The sequence below is a fragment of the Lycorma delicatula genome, chromosome 3 (assembly GCF_047948215.1).
Source record: "Lycorma delicatula isolate Av1 chromosome 3, ASM4794821v1, whole genome shotgun sequence".
In the NCBI taxonomy this organism is placed as follows: Eukaryota; Metazoa; Arthropoda; class Insecta; order Hemiptera; family Fulgoridae; genus Lycorma; species Lycorma delicatula.
This window is the reverse complement of record NC_134457.1, coordinates 1,107,491-1,129,957: the sequence shown is the minus strand read 5'-3', so window position 1 is coordinate 1,129,957 and position 22,467 is coordinate 1,107,491. Positions and strand designations below refer to the sequence as shown.

At 30.1% G+C, this 22,467-nt stretch overlaps 2 protein-coding genes across 2 annotated transcripts in view; one reads left to right on the top strand and one right to left on the bottom strand.

The window, feature by feature from the left end:
* The window catches only part of Aasdh (Aminoadipate-semialdehyde dehydrogenase), a 56,072-nt gene extending 50,723 nt beyond the window's left edge, over positions 1 to 5,349 (top strand). Inside the window, exons 10-11 of the mRNA XM_075359330.1 lie at positions 2,141 to 2,395; positions 4,339 to 5,349. Of these exons, the coding sequence (XP_075215445.1) occupies positions 2,141 to 2,395; positions 4,339 to 4,713 (630 nt within the window). The 3' untranslated portion in view covers positions 4,714 to 5,349. The remainder of the gene's footprint in view (positions 1 to 2,140; positions 2,396 to 4,338) is intronic.
* A 3,704-nt stretch (positions 5,350 to 9,053) lies between these two features.
* spz6 (Spaetzle domain-containing protein 6) overlaps positions 9,054 to 22,467 on the bottom strand; it is a 33,243-nt gene continuing 19,829 nt past the window's right edge. The window contains exons 6-8 of the mRNA XM_075358769.1: positions 19,974 to 20,261; positions 16,420 to 16,747; positions 9,054 to 9,170 (exon numbers count right to left, since the gene is read on the bottom strand). Of these exons, the coding sequence (XP_075214884.1) occupies positions 9,054 to 9,170; positions 16,420 to 16,747; positions 19,974 to 20,261 (733 nt within the window). The remainder of the gene's footprint in view (positions 9,171 to 16,419; positions 16,748 to 19,973; positions 20,262 to 22,467) is intronic.

Sequence of the window (22,467 nt, the reverse complement as noted above, 5' to 3'; positions counted from 1 at the left end):
CTAGGTTCAGGCCACACTGCAGCGAGGGGAATGCTGAAATGTTATCCATATCGAATACAGGTTTTCCATGAGCTAACTAATGTTGATTATGTTAAAAGGGTTCACTACTGTCAGTAGTTCAAGAACTTTATTAGAGACAATATTAGCATTTTTGATTGAATGTCTTTCATAGATGAAGGGTGGTTTCACCCTAGTGGATATGTTATTAGCCAGAACTACTGGACCCGGGATACTGAAAACCCGCACATTTTCTTTGAATTTCCCCTACACCCACAAAAAAGTAGGTGTTTGGTGTGCAGTTTCAAGGGACAAATAATAGGATTCTTGTTTTTTGAAAAAACTATGTATGCTGCTGTCTACCAAGAAATTACATAACAGTTCATAGCCTTACTTTAAGAGATGAGTGTGATTGCTGGTTGCAACAGGACAGCACCACTCACCAAACAGCTCGTTCTACTATGGAAATGCTACAGAATTTTTTAGTGGAAAAATCATTTCTAAGGAATTGTGGCCACCAAGATCCCCTGATCTGACTAATTCTGACTTCTTTTTGTGGGGTTACTAAAAAAAAATTGTTTATAGTAGCAATCTACATACCCTGCAAGAATTGAAGACAAAGATTACCAGTGCCATTCAGGAAATAAACAGGATACAGCCAACAAGAGTAGCCTGGAACATGGTCAAACATATTGACAAGTTCATAGATTTTTTTAGATGGACATAATTTTCAACACCTTCTGTAAATTATTATGTGTTTGCCAGTAAACTATTATTTATAGACTAAACTAAGCGATGATGAGGTCTCTTTTAAGTTGGACAACCAACTTTATTGCAAAGTGCTATTTAATAGATTCATGTTCATGAACAGAGTTTTGTATAATTTGCAGTAAATATTCCTCTAGCCTTGATCACTTTAAAGTAGACCTATTTTGAAGTGTTACCTCCCAAACAGATTAGACAGTTGAAATAATGTTGCTCTGTGTGAGCAGAACTCTCATAAGGGATATGTGCTTTTCTTCTTTGTTTTATTACTTCAAAGAATGTTACATCTTACTGCTAATCATAAATCTGATGTTCATAGTCGATCTGTCTGTAGTTATTTTTACAATAATGAAAAATTTTAATTTATATTATTACTACGAAATAAAAAAAATTACATATGTAACATTTAAGTTAAAAAAAATAAATAAAAAACTATTCTGAATGCCATAATCTTACAATAATGTGAGTTCTTAGTCTAAATTCGTCATCCTTAACGATGTTATCCTGGACTTATGTATATCTTCACTGACATATTAAGAGAAGGAACTAACATTGCCAACTGTCTTCAGCGGTTACATTACCTCAGCAAGTCGGTGAAAATGGGAAATTAAAGCCATAGTAACAACACAACTGAACCTTCTGTAAGTTTCAGTACAAAAACCCACATTGTCAATAGAGGTTGCTTCCTTTATGCTTAAAGAAGGAATCTTAAAATGAAAACCTAATGCATGTTACAATAGTTAGGGAAAAAACTAAGATTGAACTATTGAGATGTATTTAATGTTTTTCTGTAAAATGTAAAAAAGAAATGAAAGTCTGTTGAATGAATTTAAAAATAAACGGTCAGTTTTATTAAAAAGTAAGTTCAGATGCTGTTAATAATCTATGCCAAAACTTTTTTAATATTTTTACAGATAATAATGTGTACACAATAAAAGTAAAACTTAGATTTATATATTTTATCTAATGCTTGATGTGTAGAAAAATAATAGTTAAAAAAACAACAAGATAAAAACACAGAACAAGAATTGCTTAACACTACTATGTCATGGCATTATCAAATCAATATTAAATGTAGTTTCTGATGTTTTATGAGCAGTTGCATATTCTACACAGTAATCTAAATTATGTTTGATTAATACTGCTTTCCATTATGAAGTTATAAAACATTATTGTTTATTGTTTGACAAAAAATACAGAAGATAGAAGTTTCAAGCGACATAGATCTTTTATTTGTGGGAAATATACCTACAACAATGGTTTTTTAAGCCTTATTCACTTAAGCAGTTGTTCTAACAGTTAAAATTGAAGAGAACAGTGGTATTATTTCATTTTTTTTATTTTATAGACTAACATCATTTGTTTTGATTTTTTTTAGACTGGCAGTCAAGTATGGTGTTATAAAGGTAGTGCTAGTTTTTCTTCAGTTCCTTGTGTAACTGACAGTAGAAAAATTATAACAGCTTCATTAGATGGAACTTGCATCGCATTAACATCTGATACTGCTACTCTTTTATGGAGTTATAAACTGTCTTCCCCTGTATTTGCATCACCGGTGATATTTGGTCATAATGTTATTTTTGCCCAAGTCACTGGTACTCTTTATTGTTTCAATATTAATTCAGGAAAATTAGTAAGTGTTTTTATATATTTTATTTGACTAAAAAATTATAGGTATTGTTTTGTTTATGAAATGTATTGGTTTTCTTTGGTAATACCTTAACAGCGACCAAATTGATATACGTGAAGACTTTTTGCATGTTATTCAGAATTTAAGCACTTTTACCCAAATTGGTTTTGACTGCAGGTCACCCAGATTTTGGGATTAAATGACTTTTTCCTGATAACCAAGACCTGAAGAATATATGAGATTAATACTGTGTTGTGTTCATTTCAAGTATGAGGGATCAAAATTAGTTTTATATATACATTCAGATTTCATTTGGGTTTTTCATTTTATTTTTTAACATTCTACTTACCATAAACTGTAATTTGATTTAAGTTTGACTAACGATTTTTCCAGTCTCAGTCTAACCATTCTTGAGAAAGTAATATTAATTGAACTACAAAAATTTAAGTGGAAAGTTGTTTCCACTGATTTTATGTATGTAAATATTAATTATTGAATGGTAAATATTTATTATTTCATTTATTTTAGTTGAATTACTTGTACTTAGTAGATTTTTGAAGTCTTCTGTGATTTTTATAAAACAGTTTTCTTTGTATTAACTTTTTTTTTTTGTATTGAACTATGAGATACACATATGAGTGCTGATCACTTTTAACTTGCAAATGAAATGAGATACTCGAATGAAACAGATATAGGTTAAAATTACATTTTATTTTCTACAATAATTTTCACTTATTTTTCCATGAAGTTACCGTATACCGGTTCACATTTCTGTCAGTTATGGACCTGTTCTCCCATGCTGTCAGTGAAGAATGCTAGCTGTGTTTCCTTGATCCTCAATTTCACTCTTCCTTCAGTTCATCATCCATATTGAAATGGATACCCTTAATATTCCCTCTTTAATTGCAAAAAAAGTGAAAATCTCATACAATCCAAATCTGGTGAGTATTAAGGGTATGGAATAGAATCAGATTTCAACTTTACAAGAGCCTTGGCTGTTGCACATGATGCCTGTAGCCAAGTATTATAATGTTGTAAAATTATCGTATCTGCAGATTATCAAACAATGGCATTCACATCTCTTTATATTACATAGTATTTACAGTCAACCCGGTTTCCAGATAGTGAGTCACGTACTGGTATTTAAAATCCCAGAATACTGTCAAGAGAATTTTTTTGTTGTAGAGGATTGTGTTTTAAATTTTTTTGATTGTGCTACCGTAATCCCAGTGTTCCCTGCTTTGTCGTTTTTCTCCCGTGTTGTAATGATGCACTTAATTCTCATCTCTTGTCACAGTATTGAAAAGGAAGTCATCTCCCTCATCACAATAACGTTTTTGTTCTTTTGTCTGAGTTTTGTGCGGCAACCACCCACTCAGCCTTCAGCCATAAAAACCATTTATTTGACTCTGTAATTATGGCGACTGACAACAGAAAATGAGATGTCATACTGTTAAATAGATTTTGGAATGCTAGTAGTAATAGTAGTAGAAGAAGAATGAAACTACAAGATGACAGCATCTGTCTCGCTTTGTGTGACATTTCATTCTTCCATTACATTCTAGTGTGCATTATATTTCAGCTGCCCCTTGTATTTTATTCAATTATTTTTTCATGTTTATGTAATTAACAGAATTTTTATATTTATATTATTTTAATATTTTTATTTCTTGTCCTGTTTAATTTTACTATATTTTTTATCAGAAAAATCTAATTCATGTAGATGTGTCGGTTGAGTATTTAAACTAAATTTAACATTTTAGGCTTCACCTAAACTTATCATTTGGCTAAATAAATGTTAATTTAGGTTTAACTTAATTCGTTAACTTCAGCAAAGTTTTTGTAAAAGTCTTTATAAGTGTTTATAAGATTTTATAGGATTGTGTTCTATTAACGGTGGTTTGGTGTTGAGTGTCATTTTCCATTTGTTTTTTCTCTTGTTGCAGTGTTGGAAACTTAATGTTGATGGAAATATATTTTCTTCTTTAACATTATGCGAACGGAATAATGAAAGCGTGATTGTTTTTGGTTGCCATGATCATTATGTTTATTGTTTGTCTACTAACTCTGAACCAAAGGTTATTTGGAAAACGTGCTTTGAGTCTTCAATTTTTTCAACACCATTTGTGTACGGTAAAAATAAAAAGTTAATCGCTGTATGTACAACAAAAGGTATTATTAATATTCTTGATTTAAATGATGGCTCTATTTTATCATCTCATATCATGCCTGGTGAAATATTTTCATCACCTGTTATCGAAGGAAATAATATTGTTTTTGGATGTAGGGACAATTATGTTTACTGTTTACAAATTTATTAAACATTTATTTAAAAAGGAACAAGATTTATCTTGGGATATTTAACAAATTTTTATTAATAGTTATTTGTTATCTTACTGTTTAATAAGTATGAAATGCAATACATCAGTAACCTTTAAATCAGTTACTGAATTTTAATTTTTAGGCTAATAAATGAAGGCAGATGATTGCCTGATGAATTCCATCACAGTTTGTTAAAACGTATCTTTGTCTGCTACGTCCTTGGTCTCAAAATCTTCTGATATAGTAAAGGTGTAATATATTTTTTAAGTGTATAATTGTATTATCTGTAATTACTTAAGAGAAAAGTAGGAGAAAATATTTAGAGCTCTAACTAAATTGTAGAACAGCCAAATTATTAGTTAAATATTGCAATAGAAGCTAAAAATTTCAGATCCAAGATTGGTAGTTCCATGAAAATCTTGAATAATTATAAATCATCTAATCGCTAAAAGAAATTTGGTTCTTTTACACAGAAACAGCATGTTGGACGTTATATAATAGCATTTTAACTGAGAGTAAGAAGCCAGTGTAGTGATCATTGAGTTTTATAGTGATATTTCTTTGGTGTGTATAGTCTGTTGACTTGTTTGTATTGTAATGTGTAAGAATTCAAATAAATTTTATTAGCATATTAACTATTCTTTTATGTAGATCAGAATTCCTTTGGCGTTATTTATTATAATCCATCTCTGTGACCTCTTTATGATGTTTTGGAGTGAATTGGGAACTCATTCCAAGACTGATTTACACACCAATTTTATGAAATTTTCTGTCATTTTTCAAATTTTTGAAATGTGTTTTTTTGGTGAGGTAAGTGTATTTTTTAATCCTTTAGATTTCAGTGCTATACTGTTATAGATACAGGTGCAAAATTGTAAGTTTTGGAAATGTTGACTATTAATTTACATAACTATATATACATCCGTTCTACAAACGTCATACCGAAACTAGTCAAAATGGATTTAGGGTTGGTCAAAATGGATATTTCCGTTGAAATCTGAAAACCTTATTAAACTTATTATTATTATGGAATTTTTATTTATTGTAAAATTTTTTACAATTATGGGTTAATAATTAAATTATTGAATTATTAAATCAATATATTTAAATTAGAAAGGGAGGTGAAAACTGATTTGAACCGATATGTCTTCCTATGATCCAAATATTTTATTAATTAGAATTTTATTTGGCTATATAAGTGAAACCAATGAAAATAAGTACTACTTATGATATATTGTTGAAAAGCTCTCAATGAGGGCTTATGCAGTTAAGAAAAAGTTCAAAATCCAAATTTTTGGGGATTTTGGGTTTTTTGGACACTTATGGTTCAGTTGATTGCAATCAAAAGGTGAGGTGCACAACTAGATGTTACAATAGTAAAAAATCCAAAATTTAAACATCCTACGGCTAATCGTTTTTGAGTTATGCGAGATACATATATACATACATACATAAATACAGACATCACACCTAACCTAGTCAAAATGGATATTTCTGTTGAAACCTGAAAACCAAAGTTTTTCGCGATCACAGTACTTCCTTTACTTCATACAAGGAAGTAAAAACTATACTTTCCAAAGAATGTATAATTTATAATTATTTATCAAAAAGTATTCGACATAAAGGGCTGTAAAGGTGCAACTCTCGTGCTATGAAACCACTCTTGCTATTTGGATTGAGCATATTTTTCTATCCACATTTCACCATAATTTGACATTGTTTATTTTTTTATCTTTGCAGTAAGTAAATAAATTATAAATTAATTATGATATTACTCTCCATTAAAAAGTTTGGTGCAAGGGTTTATTTTTTTGTTATATGCGCTCACATTTTTATTTTAGCTGTTATTGGCACAAAGCGGACCAATGGTGGTGCGCCGGGCGGTTATCCACAGCGCACCAACGATTTATTCATTCGAACTATTTATACTTCTTGAACAATTTATTCATTCAAACGATTTATACTTCTTGATATGAACAATTTATCTAAAATCTTATTTGTGTTTTGGGAATTAAAAAGGAAAACATGGGTATTAGAGCTATGTTAAAAAATCACAACTCAAAAACAGCTAAAAATGTTGAGAATTTTTAAGATTTTTGTTTGTAAAGTTTTTGTTATTGTTAGTCGTTAAATTCATGAACATTATTTAGTTATAACTGGCAAAAACATTTAACAAAATCATTTGTAATGAAACATAAACTGAGTAAAATTTTTGCCTTTTTCCTAGTTATTAATTATTTTATATAAAAATATGTTTATTTTATTTTCTGAATAAACTTCTTTGCTGTAGAAGTGTAAAAAAGTTTGTATTTGTAACTGTAGGAGAACAATTGAGGAGATAATATATATTAAAGATGCAGTCTTCTGACATTAATATTGCATTTCTGTCAAGCACAGAGTTGCATATCGATAGCCAACAGCAACGCAGTTAAGGAAGCTATAATAATTTTACTTTACAGAGCTTTTCAAAGAATGTTTAATGCATTAAATTAGGGTCTGAAGTAAAAATGAATGTATTTAGATATCGTATGATGATCTTCCTATTGCATTATTCATAATGGAAAAACCAAAATTATTTTTGTATAATTTATTTAATCTATGAAATACAATAAACATTATATAAGTTTAAAGTAAATTAATTATATTTATAATAAAAAAAGTAATATACATCAGTTCATTAGTATTAGTAGTTGTGGCTTTAACAGCAGTTATTTGAGTTGTAAAAACTAAAATAAAATTATACGGTAGTAATAAAAAGTATAAAATAAATAAATATTATTTACATTATTCTGAATTGTAAAAACTAAAATAAAATTATACAGTAGTAATAAAAAGTATAAAATAAATAAATAAATAAATATTATTTACATATGTACATTATCTCTTAAGTAGATTATTAATGTTTATCACCACAAATTTGTACTTTATTACAAAATATTCTATCGCATTATAAATTTCATGCGTTCATAAACTTAGATACTGGTACAAGTAAGTACTTGATATTCTGTTTTCTTCATCTAGCATAATAATAAATAACAGCATCGAACAAGTTCTTAAATATTAAGTATAGAGGTATTGTATTTTTTCATTTTCATTTTTATATAACTGTTCTGTTAATCTTAGAGGAGGTAATGAAATATTTTGATTAAATAGAGTAATAAGGATTTAAGATTTTTTGTGCCAAGTTTTTCTTTAATTTATACCTTTGATAGTATTATTTATAAAAAAAAAAATTATAACTAATAGAATCTTTTTTTATTGTTAAGAGGCCGTAAATTTAACACCAAAATTCATAAAAATCAAATTTGAATAATGCAGTACTATATTTGCATCCATTGTGAATCAATATATTTATTCTAGGTAGATTCCTTATAAGATTAATTTTCCTTTTGTTTTTTTTTTTGAATGTATCAATTGAATTTGAAATAATAAAAGATTCTAGATCTTTGTGTCTCATTCATCTATAGTTGACATGCAGACCTCTTAAGATTATTTTATGACCTTGGGTGTCCATTTATATACGTATTTTAGTGACAAAAAATTATATTAAATATGGATACAAAGAATGCGTGTAAATTATATTAAATATGGATACAAAGAATGCGTGTAAATAAAGCATGCTAACAAACATGGAAATAAAATGGAAATATGGTCACTGGTAGTATTACCTGCATGCATATATTAAGAATAAATATGCTAATTTAAATGTAATTAGCATTTTATCTGCCATTTTTTAAGTTATTAACGTAAAAGTGAATGAATGATATTTTATTGAATATTATTGTACTTTTTATTTTGAAATATTTCTTATTATTTAGGTAAAACGTAAAAATAAAATTGTTCCTGGTCCTTTTTTGTTTGTGATTTGCTCTATCAGCTTTCCATTTTTTTGTATCCTCTTTAAAGATTAAAATTTAATTTTTATTGAAAAATTTATTTTAAAGAAAATTTTACTTCATAATAATATTATTAATAATTTGGTTTTATTATCCTTAATAAAACCAAATCCTTTTGTGTATGGTTCACAATCTTTAGTATGTCGTGGATATTCGTCTAAAAACTCCTAAAAGATTATTTAAGTAATTTTTGTTATCAACAACTTGTAATATAGAATCTTAATTAAATTTTCTACTATTAATAACATTTGCATGAAATATAATTTGGAAAATATATTTATACTTAAATATGTTATCCTATTTTGAATTAATATTTTTGTCCTGTAATATTATTTAGACATTTTTTTTCATTTATATTGTTCACATTTTTTATATTTCTGAAATTAGTTTAATTTAATGATTCTTTATATTCTTAACATTAAAATATTTATAATCATATTATTTTATAACTCTGCTGAAGATACAGAATTAGGTTTTCTTCTAGTATACCGCGAAAAATAATCAGGTCTCCAACATTTACAGCTTCCAGGAACTAAGAACCAGTCGTAATATAAACGAACCTGTGAAAATAAGAATACGTTTAAGAATTATTTCTGACTATTTTTAATTCCCTTTATTGTATTTTGGGAAATTTATATTTAATTATTCTTATGATGTAAAAAGTGTGCACGCAATAACTGTAGCGGTCGACCTGACATGAATCACGAGTCGCTTCCAAAAACGACATAGTTACCTTCATGAATAACAAGAATCTCATGGGAGAATAGAGAAAGTGAGAAGTAAAGTGATTTCCTGCAGGCTTCTTATCGATCTGAATATATGGTCGCATACTGGTGTGACCGAAAGGCAACAGAAATCCAAATGACATTTTTGTTACGTGTGATATCTTCATTCTATTTGTCACAGGGATTGGCAGTACGGTAAATTCCATTATACATTATTCTCAGAGAAAACAAGTGTAATTTATATTTAATTTCCTTAGGTCTTTAAATGCATCACAATTATAAGGTCCAGGACAGATAGTTTAAAATTACAGATTAATCAGTACCTCAATGCAGACATTTAATTTAAATTTTGTTATTTCACATGGAAAGGAAGCAAACTTTAGAAATTATAGGTCGACTTGTTTAAATCAAAATAAATCTTTTATAGTATATGAATGTCAATCCATTCTTTAGAGGTTTCTCCTTAATTGTTTGTGACTGTTAATTATTTCAGCAGAACTATGCAAAGCACTCTGTGATATATACAGGTGATTCAAAATTTCACAGCAGTCTCTTGGGAGATGATTCTATAGCCAAAAATAAGAAAAAAATTCATATAAACATAGGTCAGAAAATGGTTCACTTGTGAGTTTCAGCTCGTGAAACATGTAGCCCTGCTTTCTGTTTTCTTTGTAAAATTAAACTATACTAAAATTATTGGGGTATAAATTGAGAGGTAAATTTGGTGCTTCCTTATGGTTTTTGATCTAAGAAATTTAATAAAAGTGATCCCACACCTCTATCTTAGTTAGATTTTAAGAAAAACAGGGTAAAACTGAAACAGTTTTGTCGGAAAATACTTTCTTTAGATTTTGAATAAAATAACTTAATTTACTAATGAACAAATAAAAATCTCTGGTTAACGTTGTAGAAAATTTAATTCTGAGAAAATTGATGTAAACAATGCCTATTTAAAATAAACACAAATTTGTAAAGTACAACTTAGAAACAAATCGCACAAACCAGATTGGAAAAGTGATATAGTTAAAAAAAAGAAGAATACATATATTTTATAAGATTTGGAAAAAAGAATCAGACAACGAAAAATAGAAAAAAGAATACAAAAACTTTGTTAAAGTATTAGGCAAAGTTACTTTTAAAGCTAAAACTGAAGGTAAAATAAAACAGCTTAAGAGAAATCATAAAATAATAAAATGGATTATACAAATCAAAAAATAAACAAGAAAGCCAGTTGCAAAAATAAAAACAAAATTCCAGAGTTCTTTCTAGAAAATAATGAAAAAATGAAAGCCGAAAGCCAATGGCTGAACAATTTATTAAATTCTTTAATTGTGTTTGATCTGACCTGGTGAAAAGTATTAAAACTCAACAAACTGTAATGACAGAACACACCAAAGTTTAATTGCAAAAACATTTTTATAAATCCTTCAAGTCAAAATGAGATAATAGGCAAAATGAAACTATTTCAGGTGGGATGGTTGACATTGATGTTTTGACATAGAAAAAAACTGTACGTTACATAGCAGTTCCCCTAGAACATATAATTTAATTTATGTATAGAAAAAGCCACTCAGCCAGCTTCTCTAAAAACTGCAGTCATAAAATCTAATCGGGTAATAAAATTGTAGGTAGAGATTACAGACCGATTTCGTTAATTTCAAACAGCTAGGGTACTTGAAAAAATAATAGGTAAAAAAATATACAATTCTGTTACAGAATGCAGGATACTATCTGAGAATCATATGGTTTCTTAAGAAATAAAGGATCCAAAAATACTCTTGTTAGATTTATAAACATAATATATAATAATTTAAATGATGGAGTGTCGTGCGTAGCAACATTTCTTGACTTAGCCAGAGCTTTAGATGCGTTAATCATAAATTACTGTTAGAAAAATTACAATGTATGGAATTAGAGGTCATTCGCTTGAATTGATAAAAAGTTATTTAACAAATAGAAAGTGTTTAACAAAATCTATTAAAGTGATTAGATCCATTTTAGACATAACTGGTGTTCTTCAGGTCATTTTTACTGTTCTTATTATAAATCAAAATTTTAAAATTACTAGAACAAGAATATTTTTTTTCATATGCTAATATCATAGTTATAATTTGCTTGCATCAGAATCGGTCAATGACTCAAAATAACATGAATGAAACTTTAAGCAAAGTGAGTGACTGGTTAAGCTTTAATCGGCTATCTCTTAATGCAGACAAGACTATACATGGCTTTTGGTATTTATAAAAATAGAATAGCTGTATGTGAAACTTAAGTATTCATATTAAAGACCAGAAAATGGAGTAGAAAAATGTAAATAATTAGGAATAATGGTATATGTTTATCTCAGATGGGAGACTTTAAGATAAACTTAAAACTAAGTTTGTCTGTTAAATCTTTTTATTATAGTAATATCTCAACCCATGTGTGTGATGTCTATGTATACTTCTATAGGGATTTCATGCATATATTGTAAAACTATGTTTATAAAATTTGAAATTGAATAAATAAAAATATATTCTGGGATCATAGCTATACTGTAAATGCTTTTTACAGCATAGCAATGTCTAAACTATAGAAAACAGCATAAATGTAAACTATAGAATGATACTGTATCATTCTATAGTTTAAATTTACAGACACCAACTCTTAACCCCTGCCTTAACTCTGTTATTTCTGCCCAATGCTATGTGGAAATAGCTGTGACTTTGGTTTGTATGACTGCCATTAATACACTAAGAAGTAAATCATTTTATGCTTAATTAATAGGTTGTTAATAATTTTTTATGAACATATAGGATCACTTTAGTTAGTCCAAAATCCAAGTCTCTTCGAAGGGACTGTTCGGGCCTTGCGATTCTCCTAGTAGAGTTTCATATGTTTAATCACCATGTCCTTTCTGGTGTTGAAAATGTTGATGTAAGTTTCTTTCGTGTAAGGGTGAAGCAAGTGTTTTTGTCCTTATTATTTTGTTTAATTTTATTCTGTCTCTGGTGTCTTCTGGAGTAAGGTGAATTTCCTTCAGATCCTCTCTTATTTCTCTAATCCATCTGCATCCTGTTTCAGTATTTTTTGAGTCAAGATTGTGCTATACCAGCTGTTTCAGTAGTCTTGATTCTTGCATCTTCATGATGCGTCCAAAGAATCCTAGTCTCCTCTTATGCACAGTATCAGCGATGGTTTCTAATTCTTTGTGTATGACTGTCTGGCATGATCCACTACTGTCCATCTTTTTGGTACTTTTTGTTGATGCAGGTTCTTCGAATTCTTGTTTCGATTTTCTGGAGTCTGTTGGTTTTTGATTGTTCATTCAGGTGGAAGAGTTGTAGTGTCTTATCTTTGCGCTTATGGATAGACTTTTTTATTGTAGATGTACCAGGTTAATTTTTGTGCTTTAGCAATGCCACATCATTGGCAAAACCAAGGCATTTTTTTTTGAGTTTTTGGCCTATTTCTATTTTTGGGTGGCATTTTTTGAGTCATTCCCTCATTACCATTTCCAGATTGTAATTAATTCTAACAGTAGTAGTGAGAGCCCGTCACCTTGGCACAGTCCTGTTTTGATTTCAAATGAATCTTAGAGTTCGTCTGAATTTAATTTTTTAGTGTTTGTGAGGGTCAGTTTTATCATGTTTATTAATTTGGGATGTAATCTGAGGCATCTTGGAATTTTTAGTAGGGATTCAACTTCTCTTCTTATTCAGAACTGCTTATTATATTGCCAAAAATAATAGACCCTATTCTGATCATTTTGAGTTATTACAATTACAAGAAATTAATGTTGCAAATATTCCATGCGGTTAACGTTAGCGTTTTAGTTCCACTAAAATTTTTGATGCAATCAGGGAAAAAGTGAAAGTTTGAATCTGTCAAAATATATTAAAAATCAATGGAAAAATATTGTAATAATAAATAAGTCTACTGCACTCAGTTGAAAATCAACTTTAATTGTTTATATAATCAAATTTAATTGTGCATTAGTGTGAGACCGATGTGTTAAAAGGTTCACATTTTTTATTTTTGGATTTAATCGAGCTATCAGACCAAACAGCAAAGACTATAATTGAAGAACTGTTATCTTTCTTACAAACTCATGGATTTGATGAAAACTATTTAAAAAATAATTTAATCACATTTATTAGTGATGGAGCAAGCATTATGCTTGGAAAAAATTCTGGTGTTACTGGAAATGTTTACAAAAGCCATAACTTGGTATCCCTTCATCGATTGGAATTATCCATTGGTGATTATATAGATGAACCAACATACTTGGCGTTTATAGACCTAGAAAAGGCTTTCGATAACGTAGACTGGAATAAAATGTTCAGCATTTAAAAAAAATTAGGGTTCAAATACAGAGATAGAAGAACAATTGCTAACATGTACAGGAACCAAACAGCAACAATAACAATTGAGGAACATAAGAAAGAAGCCCTAATAAGAAAGGGAGTCCGACAAGGATGTTCCCTATCTCCGTTACTTTTTAATCTTTACATGGAACTAGCAGTTAATGATGTTAAAGAACAATTTAGATTCGGAGTAACAGTACAAGGTGAAAAGATAAAGATGCTACGATTTGCTGATGATATAGTAATTCTAGCCGAGAGTAAAAAGGATTTAGAAGAAACAATGAATGGCATAGATGAAGTCCTAAGCAAGAATTATCGCATGAAAATAAACAAGAACAAAACAAAAGTAATGAAATGTAGTAGAAATAACAAAGATGGACCACTGAATGTGAAAATAGGAGGAGAAAAGATTATGGAGGTAGAAGAATTTTGTTATTTGGGAAGTAAAATTACTAAAGATGGACGAAGCAGGAGCCATATAAAATGCCGAATAGCACAAGCTAAACGAGCCTTCAGTAAGAAATATAATTTGTTTACATCAAAAATTAATTTAAATGTCAGGAAAAGATTTTTGAAAGTGTATGTTTGGAGTGTCGCTTTATATGGAAGTGAAACTTGGACGATCGGAGTATCTGAGAAGAAATGTGGTGCTATAGGAGAATGTTAAAAATCAGATGGGTGGATAAAGTGACAAATGAAGAGGTATTGCGGCAAATAGATGAAGAAAGAAGCATTTGGAAAAATATAGTTAAAAGAAGAGACAGACTTATAGGCCACATACTAAGGCATCCTGGAATAGTCGCTTTAATATTGGAAGGACAGGTAGAAGGGAAAAATTGTGTAGGCAGGCCACGTTTGGAGTATGTAAAACAAATTGTTGGGGATGTAGGATGTAGAGGGTATACTGAAATGAAACAACTAGCACTAGATAGGGAATCTTGGAGAGCTGCATCAAACCAGTCAAATGACTGAAGACAAAAAAAAAAAAAATAGATGAAGTACAAGGAATGAATAATGTCCAGTTTTTTTGGGCAATTTCTACTCATTGTACAGTAAATCACCAAAAAACCCAAAGAGAAATCACAGAGTCTGCAGTGGAACTTGACCGAGAAATAAAAAAAGATTGGGCATGTATTCAACATGAGATGGGTTGCAAGTTCCTTTAGAACAATACCTTCTGTTTGGACAAAGTATGAATCACTGTGTCATCATTTTGAATTGGCAAGTGTAGATAAAATTGGAACTAAAAATAATCAGTGTATGTTCAATGGATTGCACAAACAGATAACTTCACCTCATTTTTTGTCAAATGGCAAAAACATTTATTTGAGCATGACATGACATTTTATTTGAGCTTCTTTCAACTTCTCTTCAACAAAGAAATTTTTCTGTTGTAAAAGCCAATAGAAAAATTTGTAGAACAATCAGGTATATTAGAAAATATGAAAGAGAGAAAGGAACCAAAAATGCTAGAAGCAGAAACCGGTGTTGAAAAGATGAATTTTAAATAATAAAATTATATTCACATAAGAAAATTATAATAATCAAGCCTGATCAATTATTAACCAGTGTTATTAATAATTTGGAACATAGATTATTAACAATTATCGCTACCGAATTACGAATCTTGAGACTGATGACTGGACAGCCAATATACCACTAGGATTTGGTTAGATAGTCATTATGTAAGCTGTTTCAACTCTCTTTACCGAAAACAGTCAATACATTTAGAGAATCTTGGCAACGGTGAATGTCACATGCCTTCAGACTTAATTGTTAATACAGAATGTTAAAAAAATTGTTAATACAGTATTAAAAACAATAGCGTGTAGTTCTGTAGAATGTGAAAGGGGTTTTAGTTCTATGAATCTGATAATTACAGACATAAGATTGAGAGCACTTATAAAACATGTGAGTAATTTAATGTTTGTGAAACTCTACGATCCATGTTTGGGAAGAAAAGTTATGTACAGCAATGGTTATGAAATCATTGATCAACCACTGACACACAGATGCGGTAATGTAGATTACGTGAAGAGGATCCTGTCTGAAAACCTTTATAAGAAATTTAAGTACAAGTAAGATTTTTTTAAATTAGCAACATGATTTTCTTGTTTAAATGTTGTTGGCAAATATTGCAAAAAGATAATTGTTATTTACACAATTGTTTCTTGTAGGAAGATTAAAAAATCAACCGAGGATTATAAAAGACTGTCAGTAGAAATGAAGTAACTTGATCGTTTTTTGGTATTCAGTTTTATTGATAGACATTTGGAAAAAAAATTAATTCATGCTGCCTTTTGACCTATTTTATACAATACAAATTATAAATTTGAATATTACAATGTTTTTGAAAGTAATAAGGATTTATATAATAATAATATTGTTGTTTTTATAACAAACTACTACATATGTTGTACTAATAAATGATACAAAGAAAATTGTTAAAATAAATATCCTTATTTTGTTTAATGCCTAAAATAAAATTCCTCACAAAAAAAAATCAGAAAGGAAAATATTAAAAAAATAAATATTAGCTAATTAGAAAAACTTCACAAAAAATTTATGGGGGGTACAAATTCAGCATTATGGCACTTATTTGTTTTAGTACTACTTTCCTGAGTGGGAGGACCGCAAGGCCTGAATAGTCCCTTGACTTGGATAATGGACCGACTAAATTTATCTTATGCAGTCATAAGAAATGGAAAAAATAAAAAATAAAATAAAAAATACTGTACCTGAAAACAACCTATTTCATCAATTCCATCGCAGTGTGCAGGTTTTGATGTTTGAGGTGTTAATTGTTGAGGAACTGGTCTTGCATTAGGTTCTGGAGCAGCAGCAGCTGCACCGATTCTTTTGTGCAGCTGTTGTTGATAACTGAGTGGATCCTTCAAAGGAGGTGGATCATCTCCTGCAACTGGTGTACGAGGTGGTTGTTGCGGTGGCCTACGATTACTTGATGCTGGTAAAACTGCTTCTGGATAAAAAATTTCAGCCACCAGAAGGCTTACCCATCGTGGAGATGATAAGCATCCTCCTTCCATATAGTGACATTTAGTTTGCCTTAAATAAAAGATTAAATCAATTTTTTTTTCAAAATTTAATGGTAGTTTTTTTTTCTTTGTAAAGTTTATGCGTTTAATTATCTTAAACACAGATTTTAGATATTTGAAATTTTCTAAAATGTCTTTGAAAAATCTCCGATTTGAAAATATAATTTGCTCATAAACCAAAATATGATCAGAATTGATATATGTATGCAATCGTTTCCGATATAAATCTACAACTCCATATTGGCAAAATGCTCAAAAGGTTAATATTTTTATACAGAAAACAACAAAACACTGACCTGAGCCAGTTTGATATGGAGTTTCCTGAGTGTCATTTTTAATGCTGCTACCATCGTTGCAAGCATCACTGTTTAGGTAACAGTGATGCTTGTTACTACTGTTACTACTACTACTACTACTACTACTACTACTACGGTTACTACTGTTGTCAGTTGTAAACTATTCATACTTCTAAGTGTGTAGTTTCATTTTTTGCAATTGATTTTCTAAAACGTTTTATTTGCCTAGGAAAAGGATTGTTATAGTGGAAATTTATGTACGTTCTGGACCCTTCTAGAAACACATCTAATATCTGTGAAAAAATTTCTGAATGTCACTATACCAGCAAAGGGTAGCGTACACGATTCAGTAAAACTTTGTGTATAACAGGGATCAGTTTCAAATACATAAAGAAGTAGGTTGCCTTCTATTAGGACAGAGGCTGCAGCTGATATTCAAAGAAGAATTTCTGCCAGTTTGAAAAAATCTATACATATGTTATCACAACAAAGCAGTGAAAACAAAACATCTTGCTGTAAGATTCTTCATGATGTAATTTTAAAACGTTATCATGTAATGACTATGCAACAACTTAATATAATAGAGAAATGGAAACTTCTTAATTATTGTGACTGGGTTTTCAAAAACATTGACAATGAATAGGTAGATCTGATGGTATATTTTATATCTGAAAATCCTCACATGATATTTGAGCATCCATTTCAGGATGAGAAAGTCTTGTGTATGATGTGCTATTTCTGGTAATTGTATAACAGGGCAATATTTTTTGATCAGTTTGTCAAAATAGAAGTGAACCGTACAATTTTTGAAGAATTCTGTTTGCTTAGTTAACAGATTATGAAAAAGAATACGCTTTTTCAAACACAATGAAGCAGCGTGTCATAGCTCAAACGATTCACTAGAATATGTTTATGTGGCTTTTACAGATTGAACTGTCAGTAGATGGCAGCTGTAATTTTTTCTTTTGGGGCTACTTGAAGGTAGAGTTTATGAATCGATTCCCCGCACTATTGATGAACTGAAGGTGAATATTCAAAAGAAGTCTGATGGCATTGACAACATTGTTTTCTACGAGGTGACCCTCGTTCGATATAATCATGAACTGACCTGAGCACAAAATGCATTGCTGCACAGGGCATTTACTTCAAACATATTTTGTTAAAATATATGAACATTTACTGATGTAAATACAGAAATTAATTTAATTTATGTATATATTTTATTCATAAGATCTTAAATCAACTTTCTTTAGTTTATAGCGGTTTGGTTTTCATTTGTTCTCTCTGAATAAAATCCAAAAGTAATTTTTATTGTGGATAATTTCATCTTTGACCTTAGAGTAAATATTATTTGTTTTTAAAAATTAATTTGAAAATTATCATTAAGAAAAAGGATACAAGTTTAGAATATGGAGCTTAGAGGGTTATTAAAGCTGAACGGTAATGCGGAAAAATGCCAAAAAGATGGCTGGACCAAATTGAAGAGGTGACAGGAGAAACATTAGGCGCATCTTATGAATGGTTGAGGACCGTGAGCTGTGGTGGGAAATTGTCAGCAGGATATGAATCGGATCAACAGCCCTCAGACATGAGAGGAGGGATCGAAAGCTAAAAAGATACTAAAGAGTTTGAGAATTATCATACTTTACTTTAAAAAAGATACTGTGAAATAAGTAATGAATATATTTATTTATGAAATTAAAGTATAGCCGTGGTTGGATAAATGTGATCATTACTGAAATTGGTAGGTAATGTTTATATTATCATCTTGGGAATTTCCTTTGCTGAAAGTTTTAGTTACTTTATATAATGAGTAATAAAGAAACATATTGCAATTTGTATTCAGTTTTTAAGTTAGTACAATCGTGTTTGAGAAATTAAATTCTTAATTATGATTCTTTGTTTCTGTAAAATTTGTCTAATAAAAAAAAATTAAAATGTACACAGATCACTTTTATGAAAGATAGTACGATCTTTTAAAATGAAAGGAAAATGAAAAAACTTGTTTTCAAATAAGTGTTGGAAGTAAGATGTTTTAAGCACCCTCCTTCAAATATGTACATTAGAAAAAAAATTCAAAATACATGCTTGTTGGTATGATACAAACTTATGTAATTAGTAAATAAAGTAATTCATATAGACTACTTATTCAAAATAAGTAATTCATATAGAAATGATACAGCATAAGGATTGATCTTATAAAATACACAAAATAAATAATTGTAAATTTCATAAGTCGCTGATGTTTTTTTTAAAGCTGCATCAAAGTTCTTTTTTTACGTTCTTTAAAGCCCATATTGAACCAAGTACCTTTTACTGTCACAACTTCTGGTAGACAATTTCCAGGTTGCGGTAATTGGTTGAGTGAAGTTTGATTGTTGCAAGTATTTCATTCATTGCAAATTTACATTTAATAAATATCGACTCATCATCAAAGTTAATCTCAGTTATCTTATTTCATCTCTCTCCTTTAAGCATATGCATACTACATCAACTTCTTTGGAGTTCAGATGTCGTCATATCAAACTTAAATTCATCGTTTGTTTATAATTTATATTAGTTATAATTATTATCATTTGTGATTACTAATAATACTGGTCTTTTAATAATTTTTTAGAAATATTTGAATGTTTTTGTGATCCTAGTGATGTCAACTTACTTGAAGGAAATGCAGTATGAAAATTTGTAATGTGAGCCATCTGCATTTGAGTTTGGCTATGAAAGAAATATTCTTATGCTATATAAAAAAAAATTAGTTTTGATCTTAAAAAATTAAAAAAATAAAATTTGGCATAGTAGTCCATTAAATGTGACACCTTTCTTTTCAAAACATAGACTTATATTAAGTAAGTAACCGTTTTGTTTTGCACAGTAAATATTTGTTACAGAACACGTTTAAGTGTCATTTTCATGCGTAATTATTATGGTTTACATACTTACAAACATCTAGTAAGTTCAACTGTCTGTGTAAAATATCCTTCATACGGGATTTGTACTACATAACGCCAGATTCCTTGGTAATTACGTGCAAATACTGGTGTTGCATATTCAACTTTAGCAGGGCAAGGAGTTGGAGGTCCACTGATTTCAGGTCCACGATCTGCTGTTAATGTATTGCCAATATCCCCTCGACGTAGCATATTATCTGGAATGCCATCATCTCTTCTCTCTGCCATTCCATTCATTGAAATAGCTCCTCCTTGAATGAGTTTGTATAACATGCAGAGCCTGTTGATAAAAAAAAGCTAGTGATTATTGTTTTATTTTTAACACACCGATAACTTTAAGATTATTATTACCCAACTTGTGTTCTTTGAATAACGGTATTACATTTTAATTAATCTATTGCATTCCACATAAATTAGGAATTATTTCTTGAAGTAAAAATATTTGATAACTAGTTTTAAGGAATGTGTGAACCGGTAATCATATAAATGTAGGGAACAAGTAATATATTAATGTTATTAAAATGTGAATACGCACTTATTTAAAACTATACATTTTGAAACAACAGATTGAATAAGATTTTACGAGGTCTATTTTTTTTCAACCTCCGATCATGTATCTAAGTAAGCAAGAGATAGGCAGGATCCAGGTCTGCATTTTGTGCGATCGTGCTGCCACAACCTTTGCCATTGCATCAATCTTAGCTGAGCTATAGGCAATTGAACATGGCTGCTATGATCGATACTCTGCCAAGTGTGAGTTATGAAGTGTGATACGTTTTCTGCAAGCAGAAGGACATAAGTGCTGATGAAATCCATTGCAGAGTGATCCTAGTATATGGTGAAAACTTTATGAGTGATGTTAGTGCACGGGAATGGTGTAGGAAATTTAAAGAAGGGTGAATGGATGTCCACGATAAAGGTAGGCAAGGATGCAAGTCTGTCACTGCTGTACACCAGGTTGAGCGTGTTGATGATTTTGTCCGCGACAAACTGAGGTTTATGATAAATGAACTTTCTGTAGAATTCCAAAAATTTCAAGGTCTTTTCTGTATACAATGTGTCTAAAGACCTGGGATACCAGAAACTGTGTGCACGTTGGGTTCCAAAAATGCTGAGTGATGATCACAAAGTGCAGCAAATAGTGTCAGCCTTAATGTTTCTTACGCGTCATGATAATGAGGGGAAAGAGTTTTTAGTTTGTCGTTATTGTCGATGAGACTTGAATCCAGTGTGGTGGCAATCCAGAAACCAAAGAACAGTCTAAGCAGTGGATGCACACTTCTACAAACAAGCTGAAAAAGTTCAAACAGACACTGAATAACAGGAAAACAAGGGCTACAATTTTTTGGGACCATAAAAGTGTCTTGTTGGTGGAAGTTTATTGAGAACCTTTATGTTGCCCCCTGCAGAGTGATCCAGAACAAATGAAGAGGCATGCTCTTGTCCGATGTGGTTTTGATACACGATTGCCTGGGCCAACGTGACACAAGACCTCCTCAAACAATTCAAGTACGAAGTTTTCGATATCTACCATATAGTCCAGACCTAGCACCTAGCAATTTTCACCTCTTTCGAGAATTGAAGGCACGGTTGGGTGGACAACACTTTGCCACCAACAAAGAACTTCAGGAGGCTGTCAAGACATACCTTAGCTCACTGGCAACAAACTTAGTTGAAGAGGGGATTGGAAAGCTGGTGTCACGATACGACAAATGCCTCAATCCTTTTGTGTATTATGTAGAAAAATAAGTTAGTTAGTACTCAACTTTTAATAATAAAATCATTTTGTTATGTCAATGTGTCTTTTTTTATAGCTCATCAGAAGTTGAAAAAAAAAACAGTCCCTCATATAACAGTTTTTTTAATAAATTTATTTCTAGAAGAAATAAGTAATGAGGTAGGAGACAAAAAGCTGAGGAATTTTATATAAAAAAATGAAGAATTAAAACAGTAGCCTTTTCTTAGCTGTTAAGGAAGGATGTAATAGAAAGAAACTGCTATTATGTAGTAAAATAGTCAGACTTGAGGAAAAGTGATAGTGTGTACTCGTAGATAAATAAAGTAGTTTTTTGTCAACAGAGCTAAAAACGTTTATTGTATGTTTTTTTTTCAACGTATTTATTGTATGTATGTGAAATGTAGACTAATAAGCATAGGAAAAGTATAGGCTGGCGGGATTTAAAATATGAATATAGAGGGAGTTGAAAAAAATTAAATGAAATACAATGACTTCATGAGGAGAGAGAACAAAAATAGGAGCTTAATTAGAACAATTTAGAATATGAAAGCTATTTGACCAGTAAATTTCATGAAAGGAGAAGGATTGATTAAGACAGAACTGGAAGCATCAGTTGAAGGTGGAAAGCAGAGAGGTCAGAAAATATAAAAAATTATTGACAAAATGAAAGTAAATGTGAGCATTAAAAATTCAAAAGTTTTGCTGAAAATACAAGAAGAGAATGGAGACAGGCGTGATGCAAGATAGA